At 35.1% G+C, this 18,707-nt stretch overlaps 2 protein-coding genes across 3 annotated transcripts in view; one reads left to right on the forward strand and one right to left on the reverse strand.

Annotated features, from left to right (window-relative positions):
- The window catches only part of LOC127847286 (inversin-like), a 358,521-nt gene that overhangs the window by 131,316 nt on the left and 208,498 nt on the right, over positions 1-18,707 (forward strand).
- The window catches only part of LOC127847309 (uncharacterized), an 80,786-nt gene that overhangs the window by 2,104 nt on the left and 59,975 nt on the right, over positions 1-18,707 (reverse strand). The window contains exon 1 of one of the 2 annotated variants that reach the window (XM_052379155.1): positions 602-780. The exons of the other annotated variant lie outside the window; for it this stretch is intronic. Coding sequence (XP_052235115.1) covers positions 602-659 — 58 coding nt within the window. The 5' untranslated portion in view covers positions 660-780. Of the gene's footprint in view, positions 1-601; positions 781-18,707 lie in introns of those variants that run through there. 2 annotated transcript variants of the gene reach the window in all.

The following is an 18,707-nucleotide window of genomic DNA, read 5'->3' on the forward strand; positions in this document are numbered from 1 at the left end:
AACACATTTTCGGAACTCCTCTTTCTATATTTAGATTATCATAACTAAATTTAAGTATTTTTTCTATGATCACGAGTGAATTAAAATCGACATTCCACCGAATCCAACAAATTGTCTTCTTATTTTATGCTTTTCAACGTTTATATAAATTGTAAAAGAGTTTAACTGGAGAATTTCAGTGGTATTATTACATCAGTTTCTCACACTAATGACGTCATTTTGTGTTTTGAAATGTATTAAAGCACGCCACGGGAGAAACTCCGAGAAAAGGTAACTTTTCAGCGAAAAGAGAAACAGCTGTTAATAAATTTCTTGAAAAAAGGGCATTAAAGAAACAGAAAAATTGTTTATGTAAGTTAAAGATCATTTGTTATTTCACTCATGATCATAGAAAAATAATATTTTTACTCATGGCTGCCCCACTTGTGAAAATATATTTTGTATGATCACTTGTGAAATTACAAACGATATTAAACTGACATGAACACATATCCTCTATGTATTCTTAACTGCAGCTGAATTAATACATTGATGGTACATTATAATCTATTTGTTCGGCGTATTCCTAATCATATCCAGATTAATCCACTCTGAGTCTTACCTGTCCAACGACTTGATTTATCCTCATACATCTTGCTGACTTGTTTCCCACTCAGCATGTACTTGTACAGTGCATTAAAGGTAGTAATATACAGGTCATCCTGGTGGCAGGCAATACCTGCACATGCATGTTGTAACTGAAGCTTCCTTCCTTTCACCAGATTCCTGTTGTTGACTGTGATGAACTGGACCTCATCACTTTCCAAAGTCACAGCCACTTCACTGGGTGTGATCTGACACATATAATATGGGAATTCTGTCACACTACAGTGACTCACCACCCGGTGCTGCTGGTCAAGCAGCTTGATTGTGTTATTATTATCGTCTGCTACCAGGACCTGTCCTTCTGGGAGGACACAGATGGCTGTGATATTGCACTCATCTGAATCACTTGGTATTCTTACATTATGTTCAGACTTCCGCTGCACAGTGAATACCTTGTTTGGATCAATCAATGTCTGGGTACTGTGTTCAATCTTTCCAAGACCTGACAGTTTGGACAAGTACTGAACAATTTCATTGTTAGGCTGGAATGTTATTGAAAATTTAACCCAATGCGAGTTCTTCATTAGAAAGGTTTCACAATGCTGTATTTTGTCCTTGCATTTCCTGGTGGCTATAAAGGATAGCTCCAGCTTGCTTTTATCACTTATGTCCTGAATGGCATCTCGAAGTTGTTTCAATTCATTCTGAAGACTGATACATTTGTCAACATCATCTTTGCAAGAGGCTTGCAGTTTTGTCAGTGTATCTTTCATTTCATTCAGTGTCTTCTGTTCAATCGTGTCGAAAGCTGCATTTATTTTTCGCCGAGTTTTATGTATCTTTTGTAACTGCTCATCAAATGAATTGTGCATATACTGAAGGCTAGCCTCTTGGTTTCCTTGAAGTTTCCTCATTTCTTCTAGAGTTGTTTGGATAGAAACTAACAGTTTTTTAAGGTCTGTGGACTGGATTTTTACTACGTCCGATATAAGAGTTACCTTTGGACAGTGTCTGAAAGTAAAGGGGAAAAACACTTTAAATTATATAAAATACTAACACACCTATTCTTTGAAAGCTTTTATCATGGGAAAATTCTTTGGTAAAGTCAGAATGAGATGCATATATTAAATGCATACAAATGGTATAATCAAAAATATTCATTTATATAAATCTTAAACATAAGTATTCATTTCGTCAGACAGTTTACTGGATATAAAACACATGACTCAATTACAAAGCCTAAAATTGCAGTCTTCTTTCTATTATAATTATTGTACATAAAATAATTAATTTTTATTGAAATATTTAGTTTTTCATTGATATAATACAATTATTTTTTCTTTCTAAAAATTATAGTTCCAGCTAGCAAATAAGTTTGAAAACCCTACATTTGTTTTGGTGTTGTTTTTTTCCTATTCTTTAAGTAAAAATATACCTGTGATTAAGAAATGCACAATTTGTGCAGCACAGCTCACTGTGTTTATCGCAAAACATGTTTAAGTTTTCTTCTTTATGGACATCACATTTCAAAAGAAAATCGTCCACCTTCTTGGCCACTGGCCATTTCTTCATGTGTTCCCTTCCGAAGGTGGCATGATCTGTAAACAACTGGCTGTGCAGGTTAATACAATTCCCACAGTAAAACTTCAAACACGATTCACAGTAGAAATCAGCCATTTTATCCAGTTTTTTGCCTTGACAGGCCGAGCAAAAGAAGTCTTGGAAAATGTCAGATCCTTTGTCAAGAGTCGACTGTGAAAAGGTTGCCATTTTATTGAATGAAATTTACAAACACAAACACAATATCTTTTCACCTTAAATGTTTTGGTATTTATTTAATCCTGGTTGACTTAATTTTAGAGCTGAACAAAAACACCCATCTGGCTATGGTCCATAGTCTGTTAACATCTCACACTACCACTATCAAATAAAGATAAAACTCCAGTCTGTTTGAAGGTTAAAACTTCAATAAACAAGGTAACTATGCAATCTCAAGGGTAAGATAAACCATACCATGAAACCTGAGATAACAGTTGGTTTATTTGGTCATATAAAATGACATATTTCAACTAAAGGCTGTCTTTAATCGATATAGCAACGATAATATTTTGTTTAAACATGATAACATGGATAAACACAGGATCCATTTTTAACAGACGATAACTTGAATGCCAAGTTATGCCTCCAATCTAGCTTAAATTAATGTTCGTTTCACAAAACAATAATCCATTAACTGACACATTTATTAAATAAATGAAGACATTTAGGATCAGAAGACTATAAACAAATATGACATGCCAAATAACAAACTTCAAGGCATGCGCTTTCAGAGACAAAGAGTTGTACGGTTTTCATTGGATACAGGAAAACCAAGTAACCCCTAGACAGTCACAAACTATTTTTGGTTATATTTATGCATATTTTAAATTGTTCTTCAAATTTTTATTATTACTTGTACTTGTTTTCAAGACTAGTTACCAATTGTGCATACAATACAAAACAATTCATACAATTTACCACTAAAGATAAAATAAACCTGATTTAAGCCGAATGCATCTTCTTTAAATGTTATTGGAATGCATTATGGGTTCAAGCCAGAAATGTTTATGCAAGTAATTAAGGGTTTAAGCCAGAACTGTTAATGCAATGGCATTAGGGGTTTAAGCGAGAAATGCTTATGCAATACATTAAGGGTTTAAGCCAGAAATGTTAATGCAATTTATTAGGGGGTTAAGCAAGAAATAATAATGTAATTCATTTGGAGATTAAGCCATAAATGTTAATGCGATGCATAAGGGTTAAGCCAGAAAAGGTAATGCAATGAATTAGGTGTTTAAGCCAAAATGTTAATGCAATGTATTAGGGGTTAAGCCAGTTTAATGGAATGCAAGTATATTATGTGAATACTTGGCTTTATGCATATGCATGAAGTGCCATCCCAGCTTAGCCTGTGCAGTCTGCACAGACTAATCAGGGACAACTCTTTCTGTTTTTATGGAACTTGGGTTTTAAGGAAGTCTATTTTAAAAGAAAAATTCAGTCTATGTGGACTACACAGGCTAATCTTGGAGGACACCTTAAATCCAACAGATTTTGGCATGTATTGAAGCTTGTCATCAAATGCTTTAAACCCTGTATTCCTGGAGTAAAAAGCCTCCCGCCTAGACGACTCGACCATCCATGCTCACTTTTAAAGCGGATGTATTGTTTAGCTTTATAAGCAATCCTCGTAGTTTCGCAAAATATCTAATCGCGTCGATACGACGCTTTATCTGTTGGACGGCCCCTTTAAGCACTTGCATTAAGTCCCATTTCCCAGAGCAAGTTTATATAGTCATATATAGTCTGTCATACTACGGAACCAAATTTCTGACCATATTCTTTGTATTTAATGACAGCCGTTTTCTTGGCCTGCAGTAAAGCTCATCTAGTTCTGGGAAAACTTTGAATTGTGTGCGTTAAGTGTCATCCCAGATTAGCCTGTGTGGACTGCACATGCTAATCCAAGACTTTCTCACATGCATTAAGCCCCGTTTTCCCAGAATGAGGCTCATATATAAGATATGAATATTTTTGTAAACAACTAGCAGACACGTTTGACCATATTCTTTGCACGCAATGAATGCTCATCACAGACACTTTCCCTGTATATGGAATTTTTTATAAACTACGGAACATATTCTTGCAGGGGATGACTGCTCTTCACTGGGCATGCAGTGAAGGTCACCTGGATGCTGTGAAGCTACTGATAGAATACAGAACATTTCCCAACCACATGGAGTTCACAGAGGATAGGAACAAACATACAAAAGAAGAACAAAATTGAGTCAATGTTTTAACTCATTTTTTCTCAAATTCAAGATAAGAATATTTACACCATCGTTCTCAATTTGGTCTGACTTAACCCTCTGTTTGGGGAGGATAATGTGCATACTCTTATAACGAAGATTTGATATTGTTCGGGAGCTGATAGACATACTCAATATTTCAGCTCCTACAAAAATGACCTGACCAAATTAGCTTAGAGCGGCCCATTGTGTATTTTCCATACACCCAAAGTAATTTCCATACACCCAGAATAATCGAGTAGTCGGTTCAGATATAATGGTTACACAATAGTAACTGATGATGTATGGGATGTCTTGAAATAACGTAGTTGTAATAAATTAGATTTTTTAGTCTCTAATATAGATAATTTTATATTCTTTTTTTACATACATATTAATATTTAACATTTAAAAGTATTGTACCAGCAACTTCAATCATTAATGAGCACCACGTGTTTTAAGTAGTTAACAATATAAAAATAAGTATTTAAGCCTTAACATGTTCTATATTTATGTTAACTTTTAACACCATCTGAATTTATTATTTATGAAGAAAATCTTTTTTTGTAACATGGGGAGTTGGACTATTTATTAATTTAAGTTACAAGACTAAATTGTTTACTAAATTCAATATGCAAACAAGGCAGACCCTGTTCAGATTTGTCTGATCTGGGTCATCTCTGATTGCTGTGTGAAAATGCAGGATTATCAGAAAGCGCTATGATGATATATTTCTGCCTTAATCAGTGTCTTAACTTGTGTCCACTCATTTTTGTGTGTGTGCCTTTTAGTTTATTATTGATGGACAGGTCATTGTAAGCCCCACATGAATTTAATCATACTTGTGAGCTTTCGTTACCAAAACATATTTTGCCAGATGAAAATTGACCAGACATTGTCAGACCTTCAGCAGTTGATTAGCACTCCAGGCTGCCATGAGATGAAGTTGGCTGAGTCACAGGTCATCACAGATGCTGGTTTTAAGGAGCACACCATCGCCATGTGCCCCAAGACTGATATAGCTAGTGCTAAAGAGAAATTAATCACTGCACTCATCAACTATATAGAGAAAAGGTAATTTATTGTTTACCATCCAGTGTGCTCAATGATAATGTAGTAGCATGTATTTGGTACCTGGTAAGGCAGATAAAATGTCAAACCACTAACTATTGTCTGTCATATCATTTCAGGTTTCCATATAAAGATCTGTTGTCATAATTTGGGGCTCTCTTTATGAGGTTAATTAAACTGCTGTGTGATGCTGACCTGAAGACATGGGGAGACGAAAAGATTGATACTCTTGTCCATCACTTTCTTGAGGAAAACTTGAAAACCCAGAGGCCACGAAAAAGGAGTGGAATGAAGTTAAGACATTGGTGAAAGCAGAAATGTATTCTGTAGATTCTCTATTTACACTTTGGCATCTAATAAAAAAGTTTCACAGTGAACAATATCCTAACTTGTTGAAGATGGCAAGTCTTGCAATCCTTTGTCCAGTAAACCCTACAGGCTGTGAACGGGGATTTTCGGTACAAAATCAAATTCTAACAGGGCTTAATCCTGACGACCAGGAGATGTTAATGAGCATAAAGATCAATGGTAAGCCTAGAAAGGACTCCCCCTTTGAAGAGGCATTAGAGGCTCGGAAACCAGCTGTGAATAGAAAATTACTATAACCTTGAATAACTGAACTCCTTGGTCTGATTTTGAACTGAACATCCCCGTTCACTACCTGCCGGGTTAACTAAAGGGATGTTGCACCAGTTTTGTATATCGAGTACCTCGATATATAAAACTGGTGCAACACACCTTAACACATCAGGATATTTCAACAATATTGCCAGTTATAGACTATAATAATTTGCTGATATTGTGAGGTACACTCAGGAACTTTTTTATCTATGCTGTATTTGTACAGATTCATTTTGAAGAAAGGGGATTTATTCCAGAAGATATGTATTATGTTTTTTGGATGTAATTATGATAAGGAAATACAAAACAACACAAAACAAACATTCGGATGTCGTACTTTATTTATAATAAACACATTATTAAGGAAACGCTATTTCTGAATTGTAAGAATGGCTCGAGTTTAGCTTTAAAACTTGTTGTTATTCAATTTTGAAAGCTTTGTTTTTGTTTCTTTGTTGCAACATGTTATGTAACCGTCAAAATACTATGATATTTATTCAAACTGATTTGTAACCAAAAGTTTGCATTTTACTTGGCAGACTTGTGGTATTTTGTAAAATATGATTTTTGGGTACAGCTTAAGTTTTATTATGAGAACATAAAGAGAAGTATATTAAAAAAAAGTTTTGCAAAAGTATATATAAAACTGTTTTAACCTGAGTTAGTGGCTGAAATTGTTAGAGTTTTATCTATGATATTGGTCATATAGAATGTATGAAAACACAATTTTATTAAATGAAATGTATTGAATGAGTATGTTTTGTTTTCGTTCATTATTAAATTGTGTTGTGAAGCTTAACAACTACTGACAAGTAGCTAGTGAATTTTATTGGTGATTTATTATATTCAATTCATCACTTTAAATATAATAGTGCATGCTGTGCAATGAAAATAAAATCAAAGCAAGGCCAGTGAACCTTTATTTTTATTCATACATTTTCCCAATAATATTTATATGTATTTTTGCAGATTTGTTATGTCCCCGGATCGAAAAATCGGGGGTATATTGTTTTTGGCCTGTCTGTCATTGTATGTGTGTGTGAGAGAGTGTCCAAAAACTTTAACCAAAACTTTAACCTTCTTAGGGACCTATACAAACACATATAGGTCCCTGACCTTCTTCATAACTTTTGCAATATTGAACGTAGCAACTTGATATTTGGCATGCATGTGTATCTCATGAAGCTGCTCATTTTGAGTGGTGAAAGGTCAAGGTCATCCTTCAAGATCAAAGGTAAAAAAATCAAAGCGGCGCACTTTTTTTCTGACAAACACATCTCTTGTTGTTTTCAAAAATATCTTTTATTCGGAAAAACATCACCAAAACTGCTTTAACAACTGCCTAAACATCCCTTTACTTCAGTGTTGTTTGAAGTAAAATGTAATTCAATAAGTATTAAACGTTAAAAAACTGTCTGAACGTATTTTCGAGTTTAAGGACAAAGGTCCGGAAAAAAAATTGACCATTTAGGACACCTGTCCTGAGGAAAGTTGGACCAATCTGATACACTCTAAACATATTATCAGTAAACTGAAACTTTAAATGACACCTAATCCATTGGTCAGAAGTTTATTTTTGTAAGGACAGGGTGCAAAAACTGATATGAAGTGTATGCAGTTATTGACAAGAGGGTCATTTAATATTATCTGATAATCTCTGATAGAAACTGATATTTAGCGATGCACAGCCAATGTCAATTGGGTGTACTGTATCTGTACATTGTCAAAATTTAACCCGTTAACCAATTAAGAGGCCACATATCTGAATGTTCATCTTGACAATATCTAAGCCAAGTATCAATTTGAGTCATGTGTGTCTAAAAACTAGGTTGAATGTTTCAGAAACAAAACCTTGTTAACCAGGCCAGAAAAAACCTTGTTTAAAAATCTAGAAAACAACCTTGTTTACCAGTCTACAATAACAACTTGTTAACCAGTCTAGAAAAACACTTGTTAACCAGTCTAGAAAAAACCTTGTTAACCAGTCTAGAAACCATATTTATGGCTCAATATTGATAAAAACATGTTCAGTGGTTGATCGTGATTGATGCCAGGTTTGGATCTGGATCTAGTGGGTCAATAAATAGATCACTTTGTTTATTTTTAACAATCATACAGTTTTCAGTAAACTTTGGTAAGGGCTTAATAGCTATCTTGTTGAACTTTCAATTTTCGAAAAATTCAAAGGGATGCAATTGCAATTGTTATGAATTATGATAGTTAACAGCGGTATACATGCAGGCTTGGCGAAATTGCCGGTCCGCCGGTCCTGACCGGCAGATTTCAATTTCAACATGTGCCCATTTTTTCTGCTGATTGAAAACATAAAAATACCAATTAATTATTTTTGTTAATAAAACATTGTCTGCATTTTCTTGTATATGTATTCTGTCCCATGAACCTTACAATATGAAGAAATAAATATGTTTTCTTATTTAAAATGCATATGAAAGCCTTTTTCATAAGCATGTACAGGCAAACATGAGATTTTGATTTCGTAAGTATTATATAAAAAAAATAGTTTGAGTACAGATTTCATAAGGGGTTAGTTGAGGTTTCCATTCACGAATAAATCTGGTAATCTACAGTCCCGATGACTTGCTATGAGATGATGTTATTTGTCGCGGTGTTGCAGACATTTTACGGGTTGACTTGTTTTAGTTGTATTTCTCCCTGTTCACCAGGTAACCAGGTTGTTGCCTCGAATATCCAGTCTTAATGCATGTACCTGTAGTGTCATCCCAGATTAGCATATGCAGTTTGTACAAGCTTATCAGTGATTACACTTTCCACTTGTATTGTCTTTTTTGTTTGAAATAAATCCCTTTTTAGCGAAAATCTAGTCTAGGCAGAAAGTGTTGTTGTTGTTTAATCTGTGCAGACTGCATAGGCTAATCTAGGAAGACACTTGACGAACATGTATTGAACTCCATTTTCCCAGATTCTTATTATAGGATCAATTAAAATTATATCTCAAGAAAAAGCAAGACTTCGTAGACGCTGCAACTCTTTTAGTAACAAAATCTGATTTCTATCTGTGTATCGTATTCGTTAATCGGGGACGAGACTTTACGCATATGTTTTAAGCCTGATTTTTCCAGAACGAGGCTCGTATATACCTTTAGTTAGTTGTTGGTTTTATTCCCCTGTTTTGAAAAAAGAAGTGGTATTTTGTTTTGCTGGATATCTGTCGGTAGACCAGTTCGTTTCCGATCCATAACTCGTTAACGACTTGACCGATTGGCTAGATACTTCACATGTGCATTGGCCTTGGACAGTATATGCATCCTATTTAAATTGGGGTCACTAGGTCAAAGGTCAAGGTCACTATCACACTGCGATTCAATTACCGCATGTCCCGATTGTACTCTTTCCACCTTCCAGCAGGCTTGAATAACTTAAAAGCTAGTATTGGTCGATTTATTGAGATTTTGTCGATCAGTTTTATTAAATTTTCGTTCAATGGATTTTCATTACATGATCAATCGGTGCCCCTCGCACTTATCCGATGTTTTACGGAAAGGGCCGAGAATGTGCGATTGATTACATGATATTGGTAAAGGATGCAGTTACAGACTAATCAATATAATAGTAAAATTTGAAACCAAGTTGAATATTCCACATTTCAAATTATTCACCAATTTTTTCTGCAACATAAAACCTGATGCATATATACTTGAAGGGTATGTGCTGATTCTCTCATTTCTTGTGTCGGATTTTAAGCAAAATGTTTAGCCTATCATATCGTTTCGTAAATAAAATCATTTTCATTTGTCGCAAAGTTGAAAAGTGTATTTTTTATATTTGAGTTGTCGTATCTGTTCTTTTTCAGACACAAATCGAACGAAACTCAAGATTCGCAGCTGGTTTGAAAATATGTCAAAGGCTGCACATTTTGTTTCGACTCCAAACATGCTAGGGGTGGAAATATGTTGACGACGTTTGTTGAGTTTTACGCTTAATGATAGAGGTGGGTAATTGAAATAGAAAGCAGGAAGATTGTGGAGAGGTTTAATAGACCTGGCTGTACTAGTCAAGTCTATACGACACTTATCGGCTTAACGTTGACAAAAAATAGAGAGAAACCGTGATAAGATCGTGAAATTAATGGTGTATATATTAAGATAGTAAGTGGTTTTGCGTGGGATTTCTTATAGGTTAAAGGAGTTGATTTAACAAAATCGAAGTGCGTAAGAAATATAAACACGCCTTTCCTTTTGATTTATTTTTTTTTTAATCAGAGCAAAGAACGTTGGATTCACCAGTGTTTAAATTAGCTTTGGTGGAAAAACTTGTAGATGAAAGCGAAAGTTGTGTTATATGTCAACATAACGCGGACATCTTTACAGCCGATGAGCAATCATGAACAATAAGTCTAAAAATGACAACGATAAGAATATTAAGATGTCCGAAAACTCGGTAAAAACGAACGGAAGTGGCGACTCAATCGTCAGCAACGAGTACAGGTGGGTGGCGGAGTTCTAAGCGGGGCCCGGCGGCTACCTGGAAAAAACGGAAGTGGTCAGCGACTGGTTCCCGAACCTCCAGGCCGCCACGGACGACGCGTGGTCGCGTGCCATTAACGAGGTGTCCGTTCACGCGCGGCCGGATTCTCAAATTGATCGTCGAGGACAAGAACGGAAGTGTTGTGGAGCTTAGCAACGTTAGGAATGTAACCTCGCGGCGGTGACAGCGACGTGCAGTAGGGCGAAACATTCATGTTTTTTCTTCATTTTATAATATTAAATCGGCGAATTCTTACCCCAGAAATGTGCCCTCCAGTCGACAGAGTCGCGTGGGAGTGCGAGGCATTGACGCGTTTTTATTATCACATGAATGCGGCGTAAAATGTAAAACAAACCATTTACTTTGTGTCGGAAGGCTGGATACTGCCCAAGAAGCAGAATATGTATCACGTGTGCATATCTATCAGTGACAATTTGAGCCGCATTCTGGGAAAACTGGGCTTTATGCATGTGTATAAAGTGTCGTCCCAGATTATTAGGTTAATTTTCGTTAAGAAGAGACTTCCTTTAGACGAAAAATTCCATAAAAGGCAGAAAGTGTCGTGCCTGATTAGCAAAGGATATATTCATACTCATTTTTTTTATAATAATCGTCCAAAGTATCATATACATTGATAACGAATGTTTTACGACCTGACAGTAAAATGATTATAGTGTGTATTTTGTATAATTTAAATATCATATACTTTACTCTTAGACGGAATTTAAATGTGCATTTTTATTCAACTAAATAAAATGTGTTCAAACAATGTAATACTATTCCTGAATAACAGTAGGACTATATTATGCCATCAAATATTGGCGTTATATTGCGCATATCAAATATGCCAAGAGATGAGTCGAGTTATGAGAAAACTGGGCTTAAGCATGTGCGTAAAGTGTCATCCCAGATTAGCCTGTGCAATCCGCACAGTCTAATCAGGGACGACACTTTACGTCTTATTTGGATTTTTGCGCTAAGAAGAGACTTCGTTTAAACAAAAAATGCATTATGCCCAGTTTTCTCATTTCACGACTCGTATTGTGAGGCATAGTACGTAATTTTATATATTCAACAATTTACACTTCCAGGAAGAAGAGGTATCGTCGGCTGTAAAATGTCAGGATGCAAAGTCCTACTGTTTCCATTAAGCATTCAAGATGTATGTACTTTAACTTGTCAGTAAAACTGTTTGATACCTGGATTATTAAGTGACTTAACAAAAATGGCAAGAACAAAAATTTATTTAGAAGCAATAAAAATATCGATTTAGAGCTTTATGTGCAAATGGTGTTTATGCACGTCAGGCTTGTGTTCAATATTATTGATATCATATCGTTCACATCCAGAATCCCTATGCTCTGACTTTAAAACATCCACAATAAGTAATATGTATATAGGGCATTTATCATTTGCATTCGTCACAAGTTATTAATGTCCACCAAACATATTCGCTGAATTAACTTCACTGAACAATCAACTACTAAAAAGGACTATTAAATAGAGATTGCGAAAATTTCTGCGTGTAATTGTATGTTATTATTAAAGTGGACAATCGTAAATAAGTTGTCGAAAAAAATACGTTTAATCGACCTACCTACACTTAATTGTATGGGGATGTGAGTGGACAAGAAAGATGCTTTCTATTTGGCCTAGCACCCTTTTAAAAAAATCATTAATTTGAAACATGGACACATTTTTAAACTGTTTGCGCGTCTGCAATCATGAAAAACTAACTAATATTCTCTCAAAGTCTTAACGGACCACCAATAACGTCACGTGGTCATCATTAATAACAATGCAACTCCATTAATTCGTGTTGATGTTCTATTCAATTACACCGTCCAAAACATCTTTACAATAATGAATATCGATGTTGGGCCTAAAACCGTCGTATCAGAAATACAAATCATGGAACAGATAGCACACGTTCGCACTCACCTCTCGAATGCGCATTCTAAAAACGGGAAATAGAAACTAGAACGGCCAACTTATAATTTATTTATCGGTATTTTTCAGACCAATGTAAATAGTCCCGATGCAACGCTCGAATGCGCATTCCAAGAACGAGGAATAGCAACTAGAACACAGGTACTTGAAACAAATGTCCTTTATGTATCGGTGTTTTTCCCACCAATGTAAAAGGTCCCGATGCAATTTGATTGTATACACGCTGTCGGCATCTATCTAACCGTTTCAATTAAACATCTACAGGGAATCGGTCGTAAATAGTCCAATTAATTACAACAAGCATCAATGAAACCGTTCTAATGAAAACACCATTTATTGTCGCTAGGACGCGTGGGAATAAATCTTCATCAATATTTAATCTTCCAATTGGAAACTAGTGGTACGAAACAGGAGCACCGTCTGATTGCCGTGTCTAAGCGCACAAACAGATGTATATTGAAAAGCAAGAGGTTGAAACACATAATTTTAAGCAGTACAACAACACATCCCATTCAGCTTCTTATTCATATAATGGACGGACCCGGAATAAGGTTCCCATTTTCCAAAATGTACTCAACATTGTTGGCGTGCATTCTATAGTGCGTCCTCAATATTGTACCTCTCTTCCCATTGACGTTGAAAGCTCAACAGTCAAAGCTGTATGATAATGTTAAGGAAAGATTGCAGTGTCAATTTTATTTTTAATTTAAATGGATCAAATAAAAGACCAATGTAATCTCGGGGAAGTAAAAACACTAGATTGTTGTATTAAACAGTTTCTTTGTAGTTCGTGATTTCAAATACCGTGTTAAAGTTGATCATGTTGTCATCGCATTGTTCATAATCTGCTATTTACAGTTTGAGGCAGGATTTATTAATAAACTTTTCTAAACCGAATGATATGGTTTTGGTTTCATTTTAGAATACATTAGGCTTGAAACCCATGATTGCACATACATTTATCACACATTGTAGCCAACGGTGGTCAGTGACATACAGGCATATACATATATTTTTGTAGTATAAATTTCGAATAAACAATAAAAGGAATTTGCAACTCTAAATAAATGATACATATGCCGGTCACTACAAACAACCATTTATACATAGAAGGTTGCTTCTGAAATATTTTGTTTGTAATTATTATTGGCCCATCAACATCTTCCAATTTAACATAGCTACCGTCATATTTACCATCGGATCTTAACATTAATATGTGTTTAAAGTACAAAATGCGTGCTACGACAATATTTACTATTTACCACGTAAACAACTGACCAGACACACAGACAGCACCAGGCACGCTGTCGTAAAGTTCTACATGGAAAAATCGAAAAAAATCAATTAAACACCCGTATAATGGCCGTAAAACATCAACTTAATTGCTACATTCATACAACCGTTCAAACGGAATACGTCATTAACTGGCACGTGGTTATAAGGATTTCATTCACAATGATTTTTTTAATCTTACAATGTGGTGAGCATTGGTGATACACACGAACACATCAAATCTGATTGTCGGATTATAAGAACACTTATGCCCTTAGCAAATGTACTTTATTATTTCGAATATAATTCATGTACAATATGTCTATGTCAATCTTATTCATCAAACCGTACATCGCCATGACAACGTCGAAAAACGTAACTTAACAAACAAAAATCAAACAGGGTAGAAAAAAACACGTTTATCTTGGTCATCATTTCAACCAATTTTTTATAGCTAAAACTTATCATATACGTGTATATTCCAGTCATACTTAATGGGATCTTTACACGCTTTAGTAAATTGACAAAATTGAAAAAAGTTGTTTCAGATTCGCACATTTTCGTTTTAGTTATGATATTTGTGAGGAAACAGTAATACTGAACATTAACCATGCTCTTATATAGCCATTATATGCATCTTTTGACGATTTTAAAACCTAAAAATTATAAAGCGTTGCAACGCGAAACGATTGAATAATTTGGAGAGTTCTGTTTTTGTCGTTAAATTTTGTGAAACTACGAAGATTGCTTATATAAGGTATAAAATACGTCAAGAATGTGTACTCGGCGGAATAGCTCAGTAGGCTAAAGCGTTTTTACTTCCGGACTCTGGCAGGACTCCAGGGGTCACTGGTTCGAAACCTGCTCCGGGCAATGTTCTTTTCCTTTTTTTTTTCTTGATTTTTTACTGGAGCTTTTATGATCCAATGTTTACATTTATCAATATAAAGCATATAATGAATTAGTTAAAAAAATGCCAAAATCTGTGAAAAGATCCCTTTAAGTCTTTGAAAAATATCAACTACTACATCATTGTCAGAAAAGGATTTTAATTTGTTTAATCTCTAAGACGTATCAATCAAAAACTTAAATTTTACATTTGAAACAAAAATGTCATTAGACGTTTAACTGTAGAGGTCAAATGGTCGCTTGTTTACCTTTATGACGTATTAGAAGCTCAACAATGTCGTTTGGTGATCTTTAATCGTGACAGAGGTATATTCTTCGTAAGGTGGTCTTTGGTCAAAACCGAACAAAAATCGACTCGGTCCTTTGGTGACCTTGACCTCATAAGCAGGCACTTAGTAATAACGTCATATCCACAAAAAACGCTCGCCAAGATGATATATCTCTAACGCTCATTACAAATTGACGAGATTTAGTTGATTATTGTTTTTTGTTTAATTTCACCATGCCTCAAACAGTTTCAGTTCTTATACTTCGATGACCTTACGACCATTTAGTAATTAAACTGAAATTACATTTAAGCGTATTCTCTTTTGATTCTCTTTAATTGAAGTTAAATTTGATTTATGATATTGCGCGGTTAAATTGTTTTTACGCATAAATGTTTTATGAATAACTCTGTTAGGTAAGGGTGTCCTTAAACCGGTTTAAACCCCGATTGCTAAGTTTCAACAGGCAGTGATCCCAGTTAAATTAATTGGTGTTTGTATCTATCCTGTGCTATGTTCTCTATCTAAGTACTGATCAAAATGATATACTTCTGATGCAAGTGAAGATTTAATTTATTTATTATTGATTGAAGCCATGCTTGTCCCTTTACATTTTCTCACCCTTTACATCGTTTCACATATGCCTGAATTGACAGGAATTATAAAATGCAGAAACGCAATTATGTTCGTTGAGACCGCCTGTATTCCGACGAAGTGATTTCCACAATATTACATAAAACACGCTTGTAAAACTTCCGTTAACTCGTGTTCTCATAAAGCAGCCCTAGTCCGCGAATGCCCATAATAATGGACACTACTTACTTTTGAACTAATTTACTTATTCCATGTATGCTTCCATGCATTGACATGATACATTTTTTGTTTAATTTCTGGTGGTGTTAAACAAGTTATATAATTATATTGGTTGTCAATGTTACTTTTAATTATTAGAATTTTATCGAGCTAACGGTTCACATCGATTGTGTCTCTCATAACTGGTGTCCATTAAACGCAATTTACACTTATTATTTATAACCAACGACGACGTTCATCGCTTTGTGATTCTTGCATGTATTCGTGTATGCCCAAGTTTTACCAAACTATTCTCAATCTCGTGTAACATCTGGATCAGACGATTTATTGCTTAAATCTGCCTTACGGAGGAGTCCGGAAATAGCCGATGTATCACGATTGAATCCGTGTGCACTCCGCACAGGCTAATCTGCGACCACACTCCCCGCTTTTATAGAATTTTTCGATATAAAGAGGGGTCTCTGTTAATCAAAAATCCAGTCAAGCACAGGTTATTCTGGGGCGACATTTTACGCACATGCATTAAGCCCCTTTTCCCAGAGCTCAAAAAAATTGTGATGTCACTTACATAATGATAAAGTGCTGGTATGTCATACATATAGGCTTATACATTTTTTCTGTTGTGATATCACTTCCGGTAAAGAAGTTTCAAAACTATCGAAAATGCAGACAGGAATTACATATTAAAATTATATATATAAACAAAGTTTAGCAAGTATTTTTATTGACATGTTCACTTTTAAACTTTTGAATTTACCGATTCTTCGAACGTGAACTCGTGTTCAATTACCTTTCTGTTCGAGACATTACATGATTATTGCATTATACTAATGACAAACGATAATATGAATCGCGATCTGAGAAAACTGGGCTTTATGCATGTGCGTAAAGTGTCGTCCCAGGTAAGCCTGTGCAGTCAGCACAGGCTAATCAGGTGCGACACTTTCCGCTGTTATGGTATTTTAAGTTTCAAGAAAGTCCCTCCTTACCGAAAATCAAGTTTAGGCGGAAAGTGTCGTCCCTGATTAGCCTGTGCGGACTGCACAAGCTAATCTGGGATGACACTTTACGCACATGCATTTTTGCCCAGTTTTATCAGAACGCGACACATATCTCACAACGGACCGCTTCTATCGTCTTTGTCCTGAAGTCCCATTAGTAATATTGCACCGATCGTTATTAGCGAAAATAAGCATTCTATTTCATATTCTGATAATCAGAGTCCAAATCGATCATCAAATATGTCTTGATCAGCCATGCCGTTATGTCGCACCAGTTTCCTCTCGACCCACTTAATGTTTTAAGAGCGTTCTCTTTATAGTGCGTTCATCTGAGCGTGAAAACTGATTGCTTTTTTATGAGCGTTAACAAGAATGGATCTTTTAGAAGTGAATGGAGGTGTTTGATTTGTTTCCATTTTAATCGAGTTATTGTCATGAAATACGCTTTAAGTGTCCCATAGTCGGGTAAAATTCTTTGAATATAAGCGCACCGTTTGGTATGCGTTGGTAGAAATGTTCACAGTGTATGCTAGATTCCTATATATTGATGACGGTGATTTCAGCTGTGATGTACACTGGATCAGTGTACACTTCTAATCAAATTGAGCAACGTAATGATACAACAAATTCTGCTCGATATGTTAATATGATTATTTGAGTGACATTGTCGTAAAAATGTAAGACAAGCACATCTTTGAGCTGGCGACATTAGTAACGCAAATACAAGATCGCCATGATCTTATTGCACCCAATCACAATATCATTGATTTGCATTAAAGTTTATAGAATAAAACAACTGATACAAGTCTCCGACAGAAACACAGAAGCATTGACAATATAAAATGCCATCGGCTTGTTAACAGTGCTATTCATCGGAGAGCTACACTTTGCAAAGAATAAGAGCTAAGTACACAGTAAAAAGAAAATATATAGGGAATCAATAATATAATGTTTTGATATTAAAAGTTCACCACAATCGTTCACATTTAATTTATTTGTTATCGAAATAGTAAACTGTTTCCTGTATTGTTGCTTGGGAGAGGCTACTGTGACACATGCAATGAATTGGATTATAACCATCAGGAGCAAAAAAAAAATGATGAAAAAGATCAATTAAATTGCTCTTTTGTCACACTAATAATATGATAACGTCAGCGACTAACGGATAATTGTTGTTTATGAATCGTATTGTTTATTGGTGGTGGTTTAAATAAGGAAAGAAATAGATATTTCATCGCTCAGCTTGAGTGTTCAAGAGAATTATACTTTTTCAGCTGAAATAAATCTGACTTTGTTTTTACCTTTAAAATTCATCAAAAATGAATATTAAGAGCGATAGTTTGAACGGTTGCTGCCCCTTTAGCAAACAGACGATTTCCATTATCGTATCTGTTTTTTTGTTTCTAGATCTTTGAATTACCGTTGCATTTCTGTGCAATGAAGTATATATAATAAAATAACTAATGCAAGTCTCCGACAAAAGCACAGATCCATTGACCATGTACTCAAACTGTATGTAATGCTATTAATTTGAGCGGTGTGTCGCGACCAGAACAATAGATTGGTAAATAGAAATTCTGGAAATCAATATCATGCACTAATACTGAAACTTACCTACTCGGTTCCACATTGAATTAATTCGCTGATTGATATATATTGACAATGTCGTCTGCATTGTTTTCCGGGCGAGGCTAATATGACAGGTACAATGGGCCGGAAATGACAGTCACGCGTAGACTATTATTAATCAAAGAGATCAATTAAACCGCTATTTTGCCAGACTGATAATATAATAACCTCAAACAGTTCTCGGGTAATTATTTTTGTAAAAACTAGTATTTATGGGCCACTGAGTAAATAGGGAAACAACTGTAAACTTGTTGTTT

The sequence above is a fragment of the Dreissena polymorpha genome, chromosome 10 (genome assembly GCF_020536995.1).
Source record: "Dreissena polymorpha isolate Duluth1 chromosome 10, UMN_Dpol_1.0, whole genome shotgun sequence".
Taxonomy (NCBI): Eukaryota; Metazoa; Mollusca; class Bivalvia; order Myida; family Dreissenidae; genus Dreissena; species Dreissena polymorpha.